Source organism: Pleurodeles waltl, chromosome 8 (assembly GCF_031143425.1).
Source record: "Pleurodeles waltl isolate 20211129_DDA chromosome 8, aPleWal1.hap1.20221129, whole genome shotgun sequence".
Classification (NCBI taxonomy): Eukaryota; Metazoa; Chordata; class Amphibia; order Caudata; family Salamandridae; genus Pleurodeles; species Pleurodeles waltl.
In genome coordinates, this window is record NC_090447.1 from 831493885 (window position 1) to 831515290 (window position 21406).

Sequence of the window (21406 nt, forward strand, 5' to 3'; positions counted from 1 at the left end):
TTTAATAGCTTTAATCAAATCAGCCCTAGCCAGTCTGTAGCACCTATCATACCAGATAGCCTGAGTAAATATGCAGGATTTCCTCTTCATAACCCTAGAGATAACAAAATACAAACGTATACCTTCAAAAAGCACGAGCTGGGTATTAACTACATCAACCCAACTCTCATCCCCAGGAGGCAGCACATTCAACATGCACAGCATTGAATTAACTAACATCGATAATTCTGATAATACCACTGCTTTATTAGCAACACTATGCTGCTTAAGACAGCGCCTATCATGTATAGGATAAAGCTTCTGTGTGCAACTTGAAGGTTGCCCATCCGAATTGCGGGCCCCAAAAATGGCTTGAGTGAGAGACATAGAGGATTATGATTGCTCTCAGCTGTTTCAATAATCACCATATCAACCCCAAAGACTCGTAGCCTAACATCCACCATCACATAATCTATTCTGCTTGAACCTCTGTGGCTATGAAAGATTTGAAGCCCAGACCGGTCACCCCTAGTCCTAACATTCAAGGCTCTTAACCCAAATTCAAGTGTGAAGGCCACTATGGACCATTTTTTTACGGGCGCTTAACTAAGCTCAAGAATTGACCACTGTTCATCTTCCTGAGCAGTAAGACTAAAATCTTTGTTATCCATAGGTTCGAACGTAACGTTAAAATCACCGCCAATAATTGGAAAAAACATGCACATGGCCTAATCTTAATAGGCTTCCAGACACAATAGTGTTTCAGATCGAGCGCCACCACGCACACCCCTCACATAAAGATTATGGATATCAACCTCAAAACTGGAGCCATTTTTTGCCCAAACAGACAAAATGTCAGGATGACCCACAGGGAGCATTGTGAATGAGCAGTTCAATACAATTTTTGCCCAGTTCATTAGCCCATCTGAGGGCCGACCTTTGGAACTAGGGATGGTTGGATTAAAAAAAGTCAGATAACTGTGTCTGTTTACTAGTTCAGTGCACTAAGTCTCCTAGAATAAGCAAATATAAAAATTGCTAATAAAAGCATTCCACTCAGGGATCAACAACTTCGAAGCCAAGCCATCCACATTCCAGGAGGCAAGGGTAGTCAGTCAGCCTTCTATAGGACACCAAAGCAGTTACTGACAGGTACGCTATACATCCAATGCAGCCCAGGCTGCCCTATTTCACCCCAATGTGGCCCACAGATTGTGTGCTGATGTTTGACCCCTGCCAGGGACGTGTGACGTGTAGAGGCTATAGTTGGTTTATAAAAATAGTCCAACTCCCTTACCTTAAAATCATTACACAGCAATCTGTGTGCAATCTCAGGATCTTTACAATCCACAATCACGCAGTCCACTGGATGATCAACCCAACCTGGGCCGATCCACCTGACCCTATGGGTTAATAAGATCTTATGAGCTAGCCTGGAAGGGTACTTCTTAAACTTGCCAACCCAATACAGACATTTATTGGTCAGTTCCACCTGCGATTCATTTTGACCTGACTTCAGCTTTGGAACTCCTGTGAGGTTAACCACATAGAGGCACGAGGCTGGGGATAAATGTATAATGACGAGATTATCAAGTAAGTTACTATAATGTCCTCACTCCCCCTCCCACCACCATCCTCCCTCCTCAGATATGCCCCTTCACTGGGTCCCCCTGCAAAGCCATGTTCCTCAGCAGGTCTAACCCTTGTTGAAGCAGCACCCCCATCCAGCTTTCTGCCCTCGTGTAGCAAGTCACATTTAGAATTTAGGGCATGTTCATCTTAACTACCTTCTTCATAAGGGTTGCAAATTCCACTTTAAGTAGCTCCTCAACCCTGGAGGCCATCTTCACCACTACCTCGGCTACCAGGCCCGCTACCCAGCCATGATCAATATCCGGCATAGATCTTTCATTACCAGATAACTGCAGCGCCCTTCCTGGCTTTGCTGTGACAACTAGGTTCCCAGTGCTTAACCTTAAGGACTTAGAATTACTCTGCAGCACCCTCCGGGGCTTCGCAGGCCCCTTCTTAGGATGGTTGCCTTTCTTGATGGGGGCTTCCGTGGGTTCTTCTTGGGGACTTACATTGGCCATCATGCCTGGACTGATGATCAGATCCACAGACCTAGGCATAGCCTCGTCCCGCCCAGTTGCCCCCAAGAAACACGTTGCATTCAACAGATTTACTAGCAGGTCCCGTGGAGAGCAACCTGACCCCAAATCGAACGAGTGCATTCTTTTAGTGAGGTCAATTTTATTTGAAACAACCCCTATAACTTGCTGCAGCATCTTATCTATAGATGTCAGGTTTACTGGCAGAGTGGCAACACGAGGCTAGCCTGTACTTGTCTTGTTTCCCAGGGCTCCTATTTTCTAGGCAAACATTAGCACAAAATCGCCCAAACCAACTGCCTCTCAAAATTAGATGGATGATTAGGGGAGCAACCAAACACACTAGGACCTGGAACAGTCAAATAGTTTCAAACTCACCCCCCAGCCAAAGATGTTAGAGAGGTGGCCCAGCCCAGCCTCTTCTTTGCTCTGATGGGCGCAGACAGGCCCGCTGTTGGCCCGGTCAGCGGGGCAGCAAAGTTGACTCAATGTGCCTTCCACCACCCCAGCACCAGGGGAGACAGGACAAAATGCAATAATGGACAGTTTCTCTACAGAAGGAGAAAACCACTGATCAACATTTGGAGAGAGCGTACCAAGTCAAGAACAAGAGGGTGAGCTCAGAAATAGAGACTGTCAAAAGGAAGCATGCGGAGAGCAAGGGGCTAGCCATCAGATCACCCTGGAGACAGCTTAAGAACTAACCGTCTGCCAAGCCAGCAACTCAGATACTATGTGAGCAAGATTTGAGTTTAAAAGTTAAATTCCAAGTTGGGGAGGAATGTAGTGAGCCAATCAGACTGTGCAAACACCCTGGTGACCTGGATATGACTCGCACCCACCCTCTGGCCAGGCGTGGCCAGAGGTTATTAATAAAAGGGTCGTAGACTGCTTGGTGTCTTACGGCCATACTATATAGAAGTATTCCATGTCTTGGTTATTGCGAGAAGTTACAAAACAAAAAGGCCGCGACTGGTAGCATGGCTGACATCATAGGCGCCACCATAATAACAACACCTAAGCAGTGCTTAAGGCATGCCGATGGCTGCTAGTGGTCGGCACCAACATTTTTAGGAATCAGGACTCATTTTCCATCATCAGACTTTGATCAAAAGTGAGCAAAACGGAAACAAAACAGACAAGATAGGAAGGAGGAAGAAAAGGAAGGAGGTAAAAAAAAGCTATGAAAATAGTGACAAAAAAGTGAAAAAGGACAAAGCAGAAGAAAAATAACCTATAAGGGTGAGAAAAAGAGACACTAAACCATGGGTGGTGGAAGAAAAATGTATGAAGAGGAATCAAGACTGGGCATCCTTACTGACATAATGGGGGGCCCAGGACTGTGGCCGGAGGACGGGGAGGGAGGCGGGTACAGTTGTATCAGTCTTCTGACTGGGAGAGGGGTGGCCAGGGGGAGGGAGGAGACAGGGGTTCTGGTTTATCTATGACGGCTACTGAGTTCATTTTTGTTTGTCATATTTATGTTGCGTATATTGTTTTGACCTTCAAAATCTATAACATATATTTAAAAAAAGACTGGGCATCCTTGATATTTCGCAACCCCGCCATTCAGCATCTCCGGAACAGAGGCTACAAGGAAAACTCCTTACCATGTTTTGCAAATCAAGCACTGCATCTAAATAAATGTCCCATAAAGTAATAAGTGACAAACAGGTCCCGTCTTCAAATGCAAAGAGGAATCTAGTTCTATAATGTGTACTGACCTCTGTTGGTTAATTGTCATTTTCTCCTGCATGGATTAACATCTTGATTTTTGTCATTATTTAGGCATGAGAGGGATACCTGGATTCTTTGGAGAACCAGGCCCTGATGGATTTCAAGGGTTTAAAGGCTCCAAAGGTGAAGCAGGAACTGCCCGCGAGCCCGGACCAGCAGGTAGGGTATCAACCATAGTTGATCTTATAGTACCCCCAAGACAAATGACATATCAGACATTCATCCTGAACCCATCTTCATCATTTCCGTTTTGGATGCGCTCTTTATCTGGTTGGTGATGGAGAGTTAATGAACAATTTATAGAAATTTGTCCATAACACCCCTTAATAACTGCAAATTTTAGATTTGCTTTTCTAGTGGAGTTGCTTTTCTCCTTCTTGGTTTCTCTTCTAAGGAATTAGCATGCTGAAAAGGGCAAATGAAGTGCTTTTAAACTGTCAAAATAATTTTTTAATTGCTCAAGGTTTTACTGTCAGTTACATTTTTGTTGTCATAGTTTGTACTCAAATGAAATACTTAATTTACCCATTGCAAGCTGATCGTCTTTTCAACTACAGGCTGTTTTCATTGCCTCACACCTGAATTTTTAATTTCCAATTTGTTCAATCTTCAGAATCTTCAGAATATTCATAGCAACATCATCTTCTTCGCTTCCAGTTTCCTAATTTCAAATACATATTAGAAGGCACCCCCTGTTTTTATTTACTGAATATATTGTGGATTTCACATTGGTTGTACAGACTTTGGGCAAGATTTACAAGAAAGTGGCACATCGGTCTTGATGCACCACTTTTCTTGCGTCACTTAACGACACCATGCTGTGCCATATTTACAATATGGCGCACCATGTGCACGTTAGGACAATAGCTTCAACATTTTTGATGCTATTGTGGCGCTTTGCTGCACTAGCGTCAAAAACTTTGACCCTAGTCCAGCAAAGTGCAAGGAGGCCCATTGATTACAATGGGTGCGTCACTTTAACGCCTGCATTGAGCAGGCATTAAAAATGATGCAAAAAATGGCACAGTGAAGTCTTGTAGATTTCACTGTGCCATTTTTCAGGCCTCCTAACGCCGGAACTCCACCCTTGCATACATTATGCCTGATGCAGGCATAATGTAGTACAAGGGGTCGCAAAGTGTCCAATGCATTCATTGTGCCACTTTGTTAATACGGCGCAGCGAAAATGGCCTCCTTCAATTATGCTAATGTGGCGCAAGGAGGTGCTAGGGCCTTGTAAATCTGGCCCTTTGATTCCTTACATGGTATTGAAACTCAAGTTGTCTAATCAGGTAGATTAATTCCCTGTTAATATTTTACAATAGGATTCATTGGACCTCGGGGAGACAAAGGCTTGCCTGGTTTGCCTGGACAGGAAGGACCACAAGGTGAAGAAGGACGAGTAGGCGTTCCAGGATTAAAAGGGGAAAAAGGGGCCACAGGGGATGTACTAGGAGCTGCATTAGGATTTCCAGGGGATCCCGGGCCACAAGGACTACGGGGTCTCAAAGGCGAACTGGGACAACCTGGAGTAAAAGGAGTCAGAGGTACGCATTTGTTCTTGTTTGATACTTTTCACGTGTTAAAGCACTCATGCTCAAAGTTTTGAAAATTCTTCTCAAGGTCAATGCAAGCAAGCCATATTCTCCACTGTTCTAAGGTAACAATTCTAAAATTACATCTCTTGAGAACGAAAGAAAATATTGTATATAGGGGCATGAAACTCCATATGCATATGGCCGTCTTTGAAGATGAATAGGAAATTAAGCAATTTCAGCACAATTCATAGTTCTCTCCTAAGCAAGCCAAGAGGCCCTCCCTCAGGGCACAGGGGACTTGATAAGGGTGATGTGAGTGAGGAAGGAAAGCCCAGAAATCTAGATGCTGTACCTCATTTAACTGCTATGAGACACTCTACTCAAGGGATCTAAAGCTGACCACTGGCAGCAGGATTTAAACTGTTTTCCAGCATTTGACCCTTCATTCTCTTCACCTTTTTGCATTTTATAAACAGCTCAACTCTCCACATACACGTCAGTCCATCAAAAGGCCTGTGGTAGTAAAAGTGACATCACATACTCTTAAAACGTGTATAACATCAAAGGTTTAACTCCTTATAACACAACTTCAACCACTTTTTATCCATGGGTGGGTGCATGGGAACACCCACGCTCCATGATTGCTGGTAGCGACCAGACTGCTCAGTCTCAAGATTCACTATGGGAGAGGCCCATAGGCTTTAAAAAAAAAGCCAAACAATTTTTTGAGTCCTTTGTTAATAACTTAGGATATTTAAATTTTCATCCAATGATAAAATGTCAATCTCCATAATATTCAATATGAATGTTCAAAGAACATTTCATTATAGAATTATATTCGTTTCAATAGCATCTCTCATCAACAAACCCAATACATTTTGGTTACAGTCGACCCTTTGTCAGGTGTAACTTGCACATAAAGAGATGGGCATGCAACTCAGATGACAGCATGCACCTTCACGTCAAGTGGCACATTTTATCATTCAATGAACATTTAAATATCCTAAGTTATTAACAAAGGACTCAAAAAAGTGTTTGGCTTTAAAGTGGTCTATATACTGATAAATGTCTGAAAGCCTACAGGCCACTAACAATAGTGCTTCGTGTGACTGGGCAGCCTGTTCGCTACCAGCAATCAACTCGTTTTCTACAGGTTTTGGGGGACAATACACACAGCAGGACACGCACACGTTTGATGCAGAAGTTTTGGATTTAAATTTGTTACATTTAGGGACAGGGACAGCTTTAGCGCTGGTGACGCCCAGTGTGACACTCTTTTTTAGCTCCCCCTAGTGACTTTCTCTGCGAGTTCCCTCACTTTCACTCTCCAACAGTGCCTCTCATCTCTCCATAGCCCCTCTCTTACGTACATTTCTCTTTTGTTCCTATTGCGCTACTCACAGTTCACTCACAGTATTGTGATCTGCATGGTACACGTTTTTTGCAACAGGCACAATAACCCTCTGCACTACTTTATGTTGTGACAGAACTGCCAATAAACAAAACTCCAATTATTCCAGCAGGAACATTTATCACCAGCGCAGTTGAATCACCAGTGCAGCTTGAATCCAGTGGTGCAGTGAGCATTGGACCCACGTCTGGGCATACCCTTCCCACTTGGGGCGACAAATGCAAAAAGAACAGATGATGGACAGAATGCTGAACAATCCAAACATTCACCTCCCAGTCACAAAGATCTGGGATTAATCCATTGTTTTTTTGCTCACCACGCAACCCCAGTCCCAGGCTTACCATGCCACTGGATTCAAGCTAGCCTGGCTGATGAAGGGTGATACCCTGAAACTGGTCCCAGTATGCTTGTTTCCAGTCCAGGGAGGACCTGGCCTGGCAGTTCGGGCTGGAAAGGGTCTAGACTTATTTGCATATGGCTGGGTCCAAACTGGGGTGGCATGGTGAGCTGTGACTGGGGGTGAATATTTGATTGGTTCCGCATTCCGTCCATCATTTGTGTTTGTTTGCTTTTACTTTTTTGTTCCATGCATTCTTCAGTTCTGTTTTGTTCTTCAAGTCTTGACACATCCTCTCCCATTTCTTATTTGTTCATTTCTAACTAAGGGCCCGATTTAGAGTTTTTCGGAGGGGGTTACTCCATCACAAAAATGACAGATATCCTGTTTGCCGTTTTATAATTCCATTATACCCTATGGTAATCATAATACAATGGACGGGATATCCATCACATTTGTGACAGAGTAACCTCTTCACCCAACTTTGATTCAAGCCCTAAGTCTATAGGTTATTTGTCTCCACTCCAATTCTTCATTTCTCTTTCAGTTTCAAGCCAGTCAATCTATCAGCTCACACTTCTCAATTCTTTATCTCCTATTCTGCCACTCACAGCTTCCTATTCTTCCTTGTTTGTTTCTGTTTCTCATCGCTCTGATTTCTCTGGTATGCGTATGGGTAAAAAAAATTCTTTCCCAGTTGTCAACTTGTCTGCAAAAGCATCTCATTGTTTCTCATAGTGTCTTATTTCTCACAGTTAGTCTTTCCATTTGTTACATTCTCTTTTGTTTCTGATTTTAGGAAAAGTCAATGGTTACCAAGTAGATTGAAGTGAAAACTGTAATCTACCACTGGTGTGTTATTCCCTTTTGAACAACTGTATTGCTCAGTGCCACTAAACAATATTATTTAGGTTTGAGGTTGAACAGCCAAGACCTAATTTAGCTGATAGTTATATCATTGGAATTGAGACACAGCATGGCCCACTAAATTAATGCCCCCTAAAGGTCAATGGCAAACCAAAGCTAAATTATTTAATCAAGCTTCAGATTAATAGAATAATAAATGTGATGATCAACAAATACAACCAAAATGCCCTAGCACCTTCTTGGGACCAGATACAGCAATAAATACCTTTATAGCAATGTTGCCTCTAGACCCTACTGACACTGTAACATTGAGCCCATGGCCATGTTCCATGAACGTTTGCAACATTCTCACTCCAATGCAGAGAGTACATAAGACTGTAGTCAGCTAATTTGTTACTAGCAGCAGGTCAATTGCAGGCAAGAGGAAGTCTCTCAAGTCCATGCAAGTCACATCTATCACAAAGATCTGGTTTCTTACCTACCCTGATTTCATATTGAAAATGCTTTAACGTGTCTCTGATAGTCTCTGTTAGTGACAGGTAAAATCATCAGTGGATAGCGAGAAGCCGTGGTCAATGCTGCAGAGCATGATGCTTGCAAATGCCCCATATCCCAAAATAAATCACCAACCAAAGAAATAACTGGCTCACTCTTTTTGTGTTTGCCCACCAGGACACACAGAGCTTGTTTAAAAGTCATCTGAAGTCAAAGATTGACACAAAGTTAGCTCTTTTTGGTGTTCATAAACTTTGGCCCTTCTCTCAAAAATGGCCAGTCATGGTCAAGATATTTAGGTCCTCCCTCACCAAGTGACCATGAGATGCTAGGTCTAATCTGCTCGGCTGTATTTAGAGTAGGAGCAGGCCCTAGAATCTTAAAACCTTTAGGTACCATAGAGACTTAAGTGATAACACCAGTTCTCAAGGATTACTTGGCACACATGTTAAGGAACATTGGAGCACTGTTAGTGTTGTTTAGGGCAAACAGACAAGGTCCATGAGGACCAATGTAAGTTTAAGTGAATCTTCCTCACTGGGGCTGACAATGTAAACATTCATTACAGAATTCTGTACCCTTCAGTCCACACTTACATCCCACAGAGACACAATCTTGCCAAGTGCTTGACTCCAAGGAAAGGATGTACAAAGAGAAAAGACAGAGCAGTGTGGCTGTGTTCCTTCACACGTCGTTATCCTGGTTGTGAGAGTTCTTGCTTTTTGGTCACAGTGAACTGCCTGGAATGACAGCTGCTGATCTTGAGTGGGCTCTTCTTGCTGCTCAAGCAGCCACTCTAAGCATGTCTTTGTCAAATAGCCATCAAGCCTTTTCCACAACATCAAAAGCAGATCTTATCCACAAAGGGAAGTCATTCTCTTCATTTGTTGAAAGGATATAGTGGCTTAGTAATCCCAGGTCTAGCACTGGGCTCGATGATCTTAGCAACACAGGATCCTGCACCAGGTGTAAACTTTCTCCATGAAAGTGCAGAGTGAGTATTCAGAAGTAAATGTGGAACTGACATATTGTCTCAGATCTGTCAATATTTATCTAAAGTTGTGGGCACTGAAGTGGAAGCCAATGTCCAATTGTGGGTGTTGCCACCTTAGAAATTCAGTAGATGTCTAACTGCTATAAGGGGTATCTTGCTTTGTTTTATCTTAGAAAATGGAGAGGGAGAGGAAGGCCCTTAAATGGTCTGGGAATTATGGGGGTCACTATGAACACGGAGGGAATCCTCGCCGTGTTCATGCTGGCGGCCTGAACACAGACCTCCAGCCCCCTTGAGATCACGCCGGCCGAATAAACATTATTTCGCGGGCCGGCGGGCAGAAACAGTGTTTCCGCCAGCTGGCCCAGCGGAATGCTGGGCCTAGACATTGCTGACTGCTCCACATGGAGCCGTCCTCAATGCCGCAGTGCGGAGGGTGCAGCAGCACCCGTCACGCTGTGCGACGGGGCTGTGCATAGGGGCCCCTACACTGCCCATGCCAAGTGCATTGGCAGTGCAGGGGCCCGAGGGGGCCCCAGAGCACCCCTTCCGCCAGCCTTTCCTGGTGGGTGAAACCGCCAGTTAATGGCTGGCGGAAATGGGTTCTTTATCCAGAGGGCAGCGCTGCCCTGTCACATGAAGAATTCTGCAATTGTCAGGCTGCCTGGTGGTGGCCTGCCTGGCGGTGGTGGAGGGCTGCCCGTGGCGGTCCCCCATGTGATCATTATGTGGCGGTCGAGAACGCCATGCCAGTGGCGGTATTTTCCACTGCTGCCGGCATGGCAGTCTCGACCACCATGTTCATAATGAGGCCCTATAACTGGTTCACACATCACAATAGGTCCTTTGCCATTCTCCATTAGCAGAGCACATTTCCTGGTTCTTCCACTTTCACAGAATGGTCTGCGAGCTCTACTCAGAGTTTCAGCTGCTTTTTTTGCTTCATACCTTTGGTCTATGTGCATAAAGAGTCTAGTGCTAAACAGAGTGAGAGAAATAAACAACCCAGGGAACTAAAGTGAGTTCTCTGGGGATGCAGGCAGGGCCAGTGGTGCAGATATACGTTCCAGGATGACAGAATCCAGATAGGCCCTGACTCAACTCTGAGTGACCTCTACTGAACTTAACAGTCACAGTGTCCTTCCTCAAGTACACAGGCCATACTGTAAGCCACAAAATTCTAGTCTCATACAACATGACATTCTAAGATAGAGGTTTCCAATTATAGGAGATTTGTGAGGTTTGACTACAAGTGACAATCAGCTTTGTATGTGAATAACCTTCTAAAGGGGAAGGCTGTCTGGGAGCTGTAGCACACTTTGCATCCGACGATGCATCCTTGCAAATATATGAGCCAAAGTCATCATTAAAGAGCAAACAGAACTGATATTTAGTGGGAGCATCTCTGGGGTGTGCAGAGAAGGTCTGCACTCAGGCAGATTGTATTTATTGCACTAGTTCCTGCTTAGTAACCAATTAGGATGAAGCTGAGTAGCTGAGAGTGGAGTCTAAATCAGACACAGACTTTGTTTGAGCTCCGTAGAGGCTGACTCCTTAATCATGTGACAGAAAGCTGCATAACCAATATTCTCTGTGTCCCTGGCAACTGATGAATAAGAAAACAGTAACTATGAATGAAATGTGGTGTAGACATTTTGAGAATAATTTTCTTATAACTAAGACCTAAGACGATTAATGCTGGTGTAGTAGCTGGGAAATAAGAAATAAAGTCACTGGATGCCAGGGGGGTTGCTATTGGGAATAGGTGAAAACCCTCCAAGGGAGAACTTTGTAGGTGTTCCCAGCCTTACACAGTTGCCTTTCATGCACATTTTGCACAATTCAGTGTGAAAAAGGCTAGAGTAAAGGCAGGGGCGTAGCTTGGTCAGTGAAAGTTGGGGTGAGAGCTTCAGATTTCCTGAACAATCACTCAGACAAATCATGGAAAATGCATACATGAGAAGCAGGGCATAAAGGAGCTTATGGGGCAGTGGAAAGGGAAAGTAGTGCAGATTGTTAAGGGTACTTAAAGCACAATATTTTGTAAAATAACTAACATGGTTTTAACTTCAAAGCAGAGAGGAGAGAAAGTGTGTATGTGAGTGCATGTAAAAATTGCAGGTGAAATCTGGCAGACACCTACCTACCATACCTACCCAACTGAAAGCACCTGTTCCCAACTATGTACTAGAAAATACATTTATCAGGGGGTGTGGTGTAACACCCCAAATACCCCCCTGAAGCTACTCTTCTGAGTAAGGGCCTGATTAGGACACCCTGTCTATAAAACACTGTTTATGCACGGTTTGGTGCTAAAAGGTATTTAACACATCTGATTTTTATAGGATGTGTTAAAACCTCGGGCTTCTTTATATTTTGGCAGGTCAAAACCTGCTGAAATTTAACAGGGGAAATGTGTACGGTATTTACCCTACCATGCGTTTTTTTGTGGGTTAAACACCAAAATCCGCATGTTATTCCCAAATAACTCGCAATACGTGCTATTTGAAACTCGTGATAAATACTGAACATCAGGGAATAGCTATTTACCAGGTGCAATAAATAGCACCTTTATTTTTAATTAGGCCTCAAGTGTGAACAGTGGGTGTTAAAAATACGGTTATCCCTATTCTCTGGAGATTAATGGATTCCATTTCTCTCCCTAGTAAATTATTTTCAAATGGTGAAAAATGGTACATGTGGTAATGCACAAGTCTACTACAAAAACTGGAGGGTTATCCTATCCCCTCTCTTCCCTGAACACCAAAGGTGATAGACTGTGAGACCTAACATAATCCCTGTTTAGAAAGTGCTTCGCTTACAAATTGCTTTGAGCCCTTTCCTTTACACAACGTGTAGTGGGTAAGGATCCAATGATAAAGCATGCCACTGGTAGCACCTGTGGGTAAGGATCCTAATAAAATATCAAATAGATTTTTTCTACAATCTTTTGCATTGAGACAGGATAGGATACCTGTTGGACCTGGCCTTTTTACCCAAACTTTTTGCCTCCTTCCTCCTATTTTTTCTGACCTGTTGTTGTTGGCTTTTGAACTCTGGGCACTTTACCACTGCTAACCAGTGCTAAAGTGCATATGCTCTCTGTGTAAATTTTACTGTTGATTGGTTTATCCATGATTGGCTATTTGATTTACTTGTAAGACCCTAGTAGAGTGCACTATATGTGCCTAGGGCCTGTAGATTAAATGCTAATAGTGGGCCTGCAGCACGGGTTGTGCCACCCACTTAAGTAGCCCCTTTACCTTGTCTCAGGCCTGCCATTGCAAGGCCTGTGTGTGCAGTTTCACTGCCACTTCGACTTGGCATTTAAAAGTACTTGCCAAGCCTAAAAACTCCCCTTTTTCTACATATAAGTCACCCCTAGTGTGTGCCCTAGGTAACCCCTAGAGCAGGGTACTGTGTGGGTAAAAGGCAGGACATGTACCTGTGTAGTTTATATGTCCTGGTAGTGTAAAACTCCTAAATTCGTTTTTACACTACTGTGAGGCCTGCTCCCTTCATAGGCTAACATTGGGGCTGCCCTCATACATTGTTGAAGTGGTAGCTGCTGATCTGAGAGGAGTAAGAAGGTCATATTTATTATGGCCAGAATGGTAAAACAAAATCCTGCCGACTGGTGAAGTTGGATTTAATATTACTATTCTAGAAATGCCACTTTTAGAAAGTGAGCATTTCTTTGCACTTAAATCTTTCTGTGCCTTACAATCCACGTCTGGCTGGGTTGAGTTGACAGCTCCTTGTGCATTCACTCAGACACACCCCAAACACAGGGTACTCAGCCTCACTTGCATACATCTGCATTTTGAATGGGTCTTCCTGGGCTGGGAGGGTGGAGGGCCTGCTCTGACACAAAGGACTGCCACACCCCCTACTGGGACCCTGGCAGACAGGATTGAACTGAAAGGGGACCTGGTGCACTTCTAAGCCACTCTTTGAAGTCTCCCCCACTTCAAAGGCACATTTGGGTATAAAACAGGGCCTCTGCCCTACCACCTCAGACACTTGCTGGAGAACAAACCTGAACCAGAACCTGCATCCTGCCAAGAAGAATTGCTTGGCTGCTCAAAGGACTCACCTGGCTGCTTTCTACAAAGGACTGCTGCCTTGCTGTTGGCCTGCTGCCTTGCTGAACTCTTGTCTTGCTGCAGATGTGCTCTCCAAGGACTTGGCTAGAGCTTGCCTCCTGTTCCCTGAAGTCTCAGGACCAAAAAGACTTCTTTCTTTCAACTGGACTCCTTGTGCGCCGAAAAATTCGACGCACAGCGTGCTCTGCAGTGAAAAATTCACCGCACGCCGATCCGGAAAGACGCTGCTCGACCCTGCAAGGAAAAGATCGACGCGACACTGGCGGTGCGACCGGAACTTCGACGCACGGCCCGTCTGGACAACGCCACCCGACTTCCAGAGAGGAAATCGATGCAACGCCTGCCGTGAGGGAGAAAATTCCACGCACAGCCCACCGGAATGACACGCAGCTGGACAACAAGCCCAGGAATCCACGCACAGACCCCGGGACATCTGGGAATTCCGCAACCCACAGAGGAGACCGGTCCGCGCACCAGAAAAGGATGCACGTCTTCCCCGCGTGAAAAATAATGACGCAAGTCCGTGTGTGAAGGGGCGAAACCGACGCACACACCATTTTTCCTGGAAAATGACACACACCTTCCCCGCGTGGAAAGTAACGACGCAAGTCCATGTGTGAAGGGGCGAAACCAACGCACACACCATTTTTCCACGCATACCCTCCTCTGCGGCCCTCTGCAGAGATTTTCCACTCCAAACCAGGTACTTTGTGCTTGAAAGAGACTTTGTTTACTTTTTAAAGAATTAAGACACTTCATATCACTTTTCAGTGATATCTCTACAAATTCATATTGCATCTTTTATCGTTTTGACCTGCAAATACCCAGCTAAATATTATATATTTTTCTAAACACTGTGTGGTGTACTTTTGTGGTGCTATATTGTGTTATTGTATGATTTATTGTACAAATACTTTACACATTGCCTTCTAAGTTAAGCCTGACTGCTCAGTGCCAAGCTACCAGAGGGTGGGCACAGGATAATTTGGATTGTGTGTGACTTACCCTGACTAGAGTGAGCGTCCTTGCTTGGACAGAGGGTAACCTGACTGCCAACCAAAGACCTTATTTCTAACATTGGTGATCACTGGTGAGGATAGGACTTGTAATTGTGCAGACATACAGTAGCTAAGTATTTCACTACCTACCCACAGTTGAAGGTCAACTTGATTTTTTCATCTTTTTTGCTTTTTGTTCTCTGATGTCCTCCTGGATATATTATTGAGATTTTGGACTTTGATTTTTGGTTTTGCCTGTGATACCTTGCCAGATTGGGAGTGGGTACCTGCCTCACAGAAGACTACGATGTGTCAAACATTGTGCCTGTTGAATCCCTCACCAAGGCTGAGCTAAGGGGGCTTTGCAGAAAATGGGGACTTCCTATGTCAAGGAGATCCACTAAGATGGAACTGCTAGATATCTATGTAGCCTGGGGAGAAGCCCAATGGGCAGAGGAACAGGCAGCAAATAACCAAAAGAATCATAGCCCTGAGAATGATTATGAGGAGGAGGACTGCTCAGATGAGGAGGAGTACTACTCAGATGAGGAAAGAGAACCAGTGAGAGATGAATGGCTCCTAGCTGCAGAGCGGTGGAGGGAGGATCTAGATGAGTTTATTGAGAGGGCTAAAGCAGCAAGAGCCTTAGCCTGGGAAAAAGAAAGGATTGCAGCTCAGGAGCTGAGCTGTGAGGAGCTGAAACTGGAAGCCGGAAGGGCTGAGTCCAGTTCAGATGGTGGCAGCAAAAATCTTGCATCCAGTGCTGCTGAAGAAGTCCACAGGCCCAGAGATGTGGTGCCTGACTTGAAGAAGGGAGTTGACAAACACCAGGTGGTTCAGGAGTATGAGGTAGTTACCGTTATGCACAGGGTCCCTGAGGAGGATTGGGGAACTGGCACAGGGAGTCATATTCCTACTGGGGGGAGGGACACTTTACTGGCTCTAGAAGAGAGTGACAGGGAAAAGGGTTCCCCCTTGGTGGACGTCCTGGATACAGAGTGTGGAGACATCCCAGAAGAGTATGGGTTGAGTGTCAGGGAGTGTCAGATACTGTCTCACCAGTCTCAGGAGGGTGATGTAGAGTGCTTTTTCAAGGCTGAGTCACTGGATGGTTGGGTGAAGGGTACTTTGGTTAAAACATGTGAGGGGCAGAGTGATGTAATTGCTAGAGAGCATATGTCTGGTCCTTATTTTCCAGAGCTACGCCACCACCAAGTGGAATGTGAGTTTCCTGACCCCAAGGAGCTTACAATGGAGGTAGACTTTTGGGTGAGTACCAGAAAGTCTGAAGAGGCAATTGGGGGTGCTCCTGAAGGGAGTGGTCTAGGTGTTTCCCAACCAAGTGAGGTGGGAGAGGATTGTAGTGTCCCAGGTAGGTCCCAGGTCCTAGAGGGTTCCATGAGGGAACGCCAGGAGGGAAGCCTACCCTGTACCATAGGGCCACCGGTTGAGGGAGACCCTGCAGTGTCAGAAGAATTTGGGGGGGGTGACTATAGCCAGCATACCACCAGTTCTGGTGTCTGGCAGTACCACTCCTAGTGAGGGGGTTCAGAAGTCCAGACAGAGGGTTGAGAGGGGGTTGCGGACCCCAGTGGAGGTCCTGGAGAGTCAGGGGTCAGCTCTGAAAGCAGAGCCCCCCAGGAATGACCCAGTTGAAACCGTTTCTGGTTTGGAGGAGATCCAGACTCTGCCAGATGGGCAGAGGTCAGGAGACCTGCACCAACCAGACTCTTGTGTGGCCCTTGGGGACGTGTGTCCCTTGTGGGGGGTGAGTGTGCCCCCCAGGAAGTCCTGGCGTGCCAGGCAATTGTTCAACCTCAGGGTGGTGACTCTGGGTTGGATGACCAGGTTCAGGGGTTACACTCTGGCCTGGTGGGGGGTCAGTGTGCCCCCCAAGAAATCCTGGTGTGCCAGGCAATTGTTCAACCTCAGGGTGGTGACTCTGGGTTGGATGACCAGGTTCAGGGGTTAAACTCTGACCTGGTGGGGGGTAGGTGTGCCCCCCAGAAAGTCCTGGTTTGCCAGGCAGTGATCCAGTCTGAGGGTACAGACCCTGGGCTGGAAGACCAGGTTCAGGGTGTCCCCCCTGACCTGGAGGAAGGGGCTACTGATAACAGTGCCCCTACCATGTTGTCTTATGAGGAGGCCACTCCTAGTTGGAGGGTGCTGGACCCCAGAAGGGAGGGCAGGGGGAGGGAAGCCTCACCCCGGGCCATAGTCCAACCTGAAGGTACAGACCCCAGGTTGGAGGACCAGTGGCAGGTTAACAACCCTGCACTGGTGAAAGAATGATGCAGGGCTGCTTCTATAAGCACCCTGACCATGTTGGACTCTGGGGGTGCCGCTCCAGGAGGGAGGGTACAGAGCCCCAGAGGGGAGAACCAGGTTCAGGCTGTCATCCCTGACCTGGTGGAAGGGAGAGTGGTCAAAGGGTGCCCAGTACCTGGGGCTACCGCCCCCCACTCTTCACAGTCACAGTGGTTAGGGAGCTTTGAGAGGCCTGGGCCTGGCTCTCTTCCCTGACAGCTGTCAGGGGTCACTGTGGCTTGCTGTCCAGGTGGACAGAGTTACCCCTGGGGAGGGGACAAGAGTCACACCCGGGGGTAGAGTGGGCAACTCCACTGTGTTGGTCCTGGTTGTACTATCCGGCCCCTGGGATACATCTGTGAGCAGAGTAAGGTTAGGTGCTGCACAGATGGTATCCGCAGGTAAGGAGAAAGGTTCCCCATGGGTTGGCCTAGTGGACCATGAGAGTATAGACAGAGGGATCCAATTGGAGTCAGGAAGGCGAAGAACTGGAATATGCCCCTGCTGTTGTGGGCCTGGGTCCTTGTTCTATCGCCTCAAACAGGGAAGTACATCAGGATAGTGATAGTTCTCCCCTGGCTTTAGGCTGGTGGGGGGTCATGTAGGACCTGGCCTTTTTACAGGGTCATCCCCAAACGTTTTGCCTCCTTCCTCCTATTTTTTCTGACCTGTTGCTGTTGGCTTTTGAACTCTGGCCACTTTACCACTGCTAACCAGTGCTAAAGTGCATATGCTCTCTGTGTAAATTGTACTGTTGATTGGTTTATCCATGATTGGCTATTTGATTTACTTGTAAGACCCTAGTAGAGTGCACTATATGTGCGTAGGGCCTGTAGATTAAATGCTACTAGTGGGCCTGCAGCACGGGTTGTGCCACCCACTTAAGTAGCCCCTTTACCTTGTCTCAGGCCTGCCTTTGCAAGGCCTGTGTGTGCAGTTTCACTGCCACTTCGACTTGGCATTTAAAAGTACTTGCCAAGCCTAAAAACTCCCCTTTTTCTACATATAAGTCACTCCTAATGTGTGCCCTAGGTAACCCCTAGAGCAGGGTGCTGTGTGGGTAAAAGGCAGGACATGTACCTGTGTAGTTTATATGTCTGGTAGTGTAAAACCGCTAAATTTGTTTTTACACTACTGTGAGGCCTGCTCCCTTCATAGGCTAACATTGGGGCTACCCTCATACATTGTTGAAGTGGTAGCTGCTGATCTGAGAGGAGTAGGAAGGTCATATTTAGTATGGCCAGAATGGTAATACAAAATCCTGCTGACTGGTGAAGTTGGATTTAATATTATTATTCTAGAAATGCGACTTTTAGAAAGTGAGCATTTCTTTGCACTTCAATCTTTCTGTGCCTTACAATCCACATCTGGCTGGGTCTAGTTGACAGCTCCTTGTGCATTCACTCAGACACACCCCAAACACAGGGTACTCAGCCTCACTTGCATACATCTGCATTTTGAATGGGTCTTCCTGGGCTGGGAGGGTGGAGGGCCTGCTCTGACACAAAGGACTGCCACACCCCCTACTGGGACCCTGGCAGACAGGATTGAACTGAAAGGGGACCTGGTGCACTTCTAAGCCACTCTTTGAAGTCTCCTCCACTTCAAAGGCACATTTGGGTATAAAACAGGGCCTCTGCCCTACCACCTCAGACACTTGCTGGAGAAGAAACCTGAACCAGAACCTGCATCCTGCCAAGAAGAACTGCTTGGCTCCTCAAAGGACTCACCTGGCTGCTTTCTACAAAGGACTGCTGCCTTGCTATTGGCCTGCTGCCCTGCTGAACTCTTGTCTTGCTGCAGGAGTGCTTTCCAAGGGCTTGGCTAGAGCTTGCCTCCTGTTCCCTGAAGTCTCAGGACCAAAAAGACTTCTTTCTTTCAACTGGACTCCTTGTGCGCCGAAAAAAATTCTACGCACAGCTTGCTCCGCGGTGACAAATTCACCGCACGCCGATCCGGGAAGATGCCGCTCGACCCCACAAGGAAAAGATCAACGCAACGCCTGTGGTGCGACCGGAACTTCGCCGCACGGCCCGCCTGGACAACGCCGCCCGACTTCCAGTGAGGAATCGACGCGACGCCTGCCTTGAGGGAGAAAATTCCACGCACAGCCCACCGGAACGATGCGCAGCCGGACAACAAGCACAGGAATCCACGCACAGACCCCGGGACATCTGGGAATCACGCAACCCACAGAGGAGACCGGTCCGTGCACCGGAAAAGGACGCAAATCTTCCCCGCGTGAAAAATAACGACGCAAGTCAGTGTGTGAAGGGGCGAAACCGACCCACACACCATTTTTCCCGGAAAACGACACACGCCTTCCCCGCGTGGAAAATAATGACACAAGTCCGTGTGTGAAGGGGCGAAACCGAGGCACACACCATTTTTCCACGCATCTCCTCCTCTGCAGCCCTCTGCGGAGATTTTCCACTCCAAACCAGGTACTTTGCGCTTGAAAGAGACTTTGTTTACTTTTTTTAAAGACTTAAGACACTTCATATCACTTTTCAGTGATATCTCTACAAATTCATATTGCATCTTTTATCGTTTTGACCTGCAAATACCCAGATAAATATTATATATTTTTCTAAACACTGTGTGGTGTAATTTTGTGGTGCTATATTGTGTTATTGTATGATTTATTGTACAAATACTTTACACATTGCCTTCTAAGTTAAGCCTGACTGCTCAGTGCCAAGCTACCAGAGGGTGGGCACAGGATAATTTGGATTGTGTGTGACTTACCCTGACTAGAGTGAGGGTCCTTGCTTGGACAGGGGGTAACCTGACTGCCAACCAAAGACCCCATTTCTAACAATACCCATCTAATTTGGTAGTAGTTTATTCCACTTGGGAGGCTGAAGGCATCGAAGTATTGTAGTTTCTCACTCCTCACTGTGATAGGAATGCACAAGTCTTCAATACCTACTCTTGAGGACAGTCCACTTTGTGAGTGGATAGGTATAGGGCAGTTGAAAGATACATTTAAATCCTTTATTTGTATAGATGTCCAACCACATTCCTAAATATTTTGCCACTTCCTTGAAATTAAGAATATTTCGTATTGATCAATGTATACTTTCATTTTAGGTTAGTAGGAGATGAAGCCCAATGTGACCTTGAGTCTGAATTAGCCACAAGATGTCTGTCTTTTTAATCATGTTTTCTTTATCATTTCCTTCTTTTCGTAAACGATACTACTGAATTATTTGTATTACCATGTCCCCCACTGTCCTCTGTTTTGTTTCCAACAGCCTACTTTCTCTACAGGGAGAGCTGGTATTAAAATAGCCTTGGTGCACCTACACAACAAGTTACGTGGCTTTGAGGTAACTATCTAAAAATGTGGCTACTTTTTGTGTTGTTTAGGATACGATGGCATTCCAGGAGGGCGAGGGAATAAAGGCGAAGAAGGGCCCTTGGGTGACTCGGGTCCGATAGGTTTACCGGGACCGGCAGGACTATATGGATTTCCAGGACTCACCGGGAAGCCAGGCCCCGGAGGAGCAATTGGCCTGCCGGGGTTTGTTGGTGAGAAAATCTTTATTTTTCAGCCATAAAAAAAGATTACAAGAAATGTTACACTCACTTTTACAAAGATGTGTCTTACAAGCAGTTGGGTCAATATTATTGTTTACAGTTTCCATTAGCTGTACTTTTTCTGACAGGTAAAAATGAGTTAAATCGTTAGTGCACTATTTTGCTCATAACAGATGTATAGGGTTGCAATACATTTTGTAATTTGTAAATATTGCTCCTAAATTAAGACAACATCTGTTTCTAAACTTTCAATATTCATATAAATTCAAAAATGTTCCAAAAAGCACAATGTATTTAATTAATGGCCAGTTCAAAGTGGTAGCGACAATCGAAAAATGCATTTAAAATGGAGGGTTTTTCAGTGGTCTAAAAACATATTGTATTTTCAAAGACAAAACCAAATTCATGTACATTTCTTAATAACAGAATAAAGGAGATACAAACACAAGGTATATTATTTCAATACAATTCACAAAACACGAACAAACTGGCCGTGCAATTGCACCTCACTGCAATGAAGAACTATACACAAATTTTGGCTTCTGCATGTAAATTTATTTGAGTGTAAATTGCTGGTTTGGTGTGGATCTCCTCCTTCACTCATAAGATAGCACTTTCATATTTGTGTTTAACCATAGAGTCTTGTGATCGTATCAATCAGCATCACGCTTAATGCTTTTTGGACCTCTGAATTACAACTAGCTCCTTTACTGTAAACTGGATGCTTATCAGTGTGACACGTGGTATGTGGAATGGTAGCTTAGATCTTTTGGCTGTCTTAGCATTTTGTTTAATTTGTGGCTTACACCTGTACAAGGACCCTACTTAACACTTCCCAGAAAGATTGTAGTGCCTGCCTCAATCTAATAGCTTTTAAGGTTGTATGGCTGGCACATTATAATGCTCAGTGATCTGCCTTAATCCCTGCTTCTAGGAACTATAATAGCCCAATAATAATTCAGCTCCACTAAGTCAGTGGTTCT

General features: G+C 45.5%; 1 protein-coding gene and 1 long non-coding RNA gene across 2 annotated transcripts in view; one reads left to right on the forward strand and one right to left on the reverse strand.

Moving 5' to 3' along the window:
• COL4A2 (collagen type IV alpha 2 chain) overlaps positions 1-21406 on the forward strand; it is a 628472-nt gene that overhangs the window by 465490 nt on the left and 141576 nt on the right. The window contains exons 28-30 of the mRNA XM_069205111.1: positions 3879-3986; positions 5153-5374; positions 20253-20414. Of these exons, the coding sequence (XP_069061212.1) occupies positions 3879-3986; positions 5153-5374; positions 20253-20414 (492 nt within the window). The remainder of the gene's footprint in view (positions 1-3878; positions 3987-5152; positions 5375-20252; positions 20415-21406) is intronic.
• LOC138250338 (uncharacterized) overlaps positions 1-21406 on the reverse strand; it is a 582532-nt gene that overhangs the window by 404697 nt on the left and 156429 nt on the right. The window lies entirely within an intron of this gene.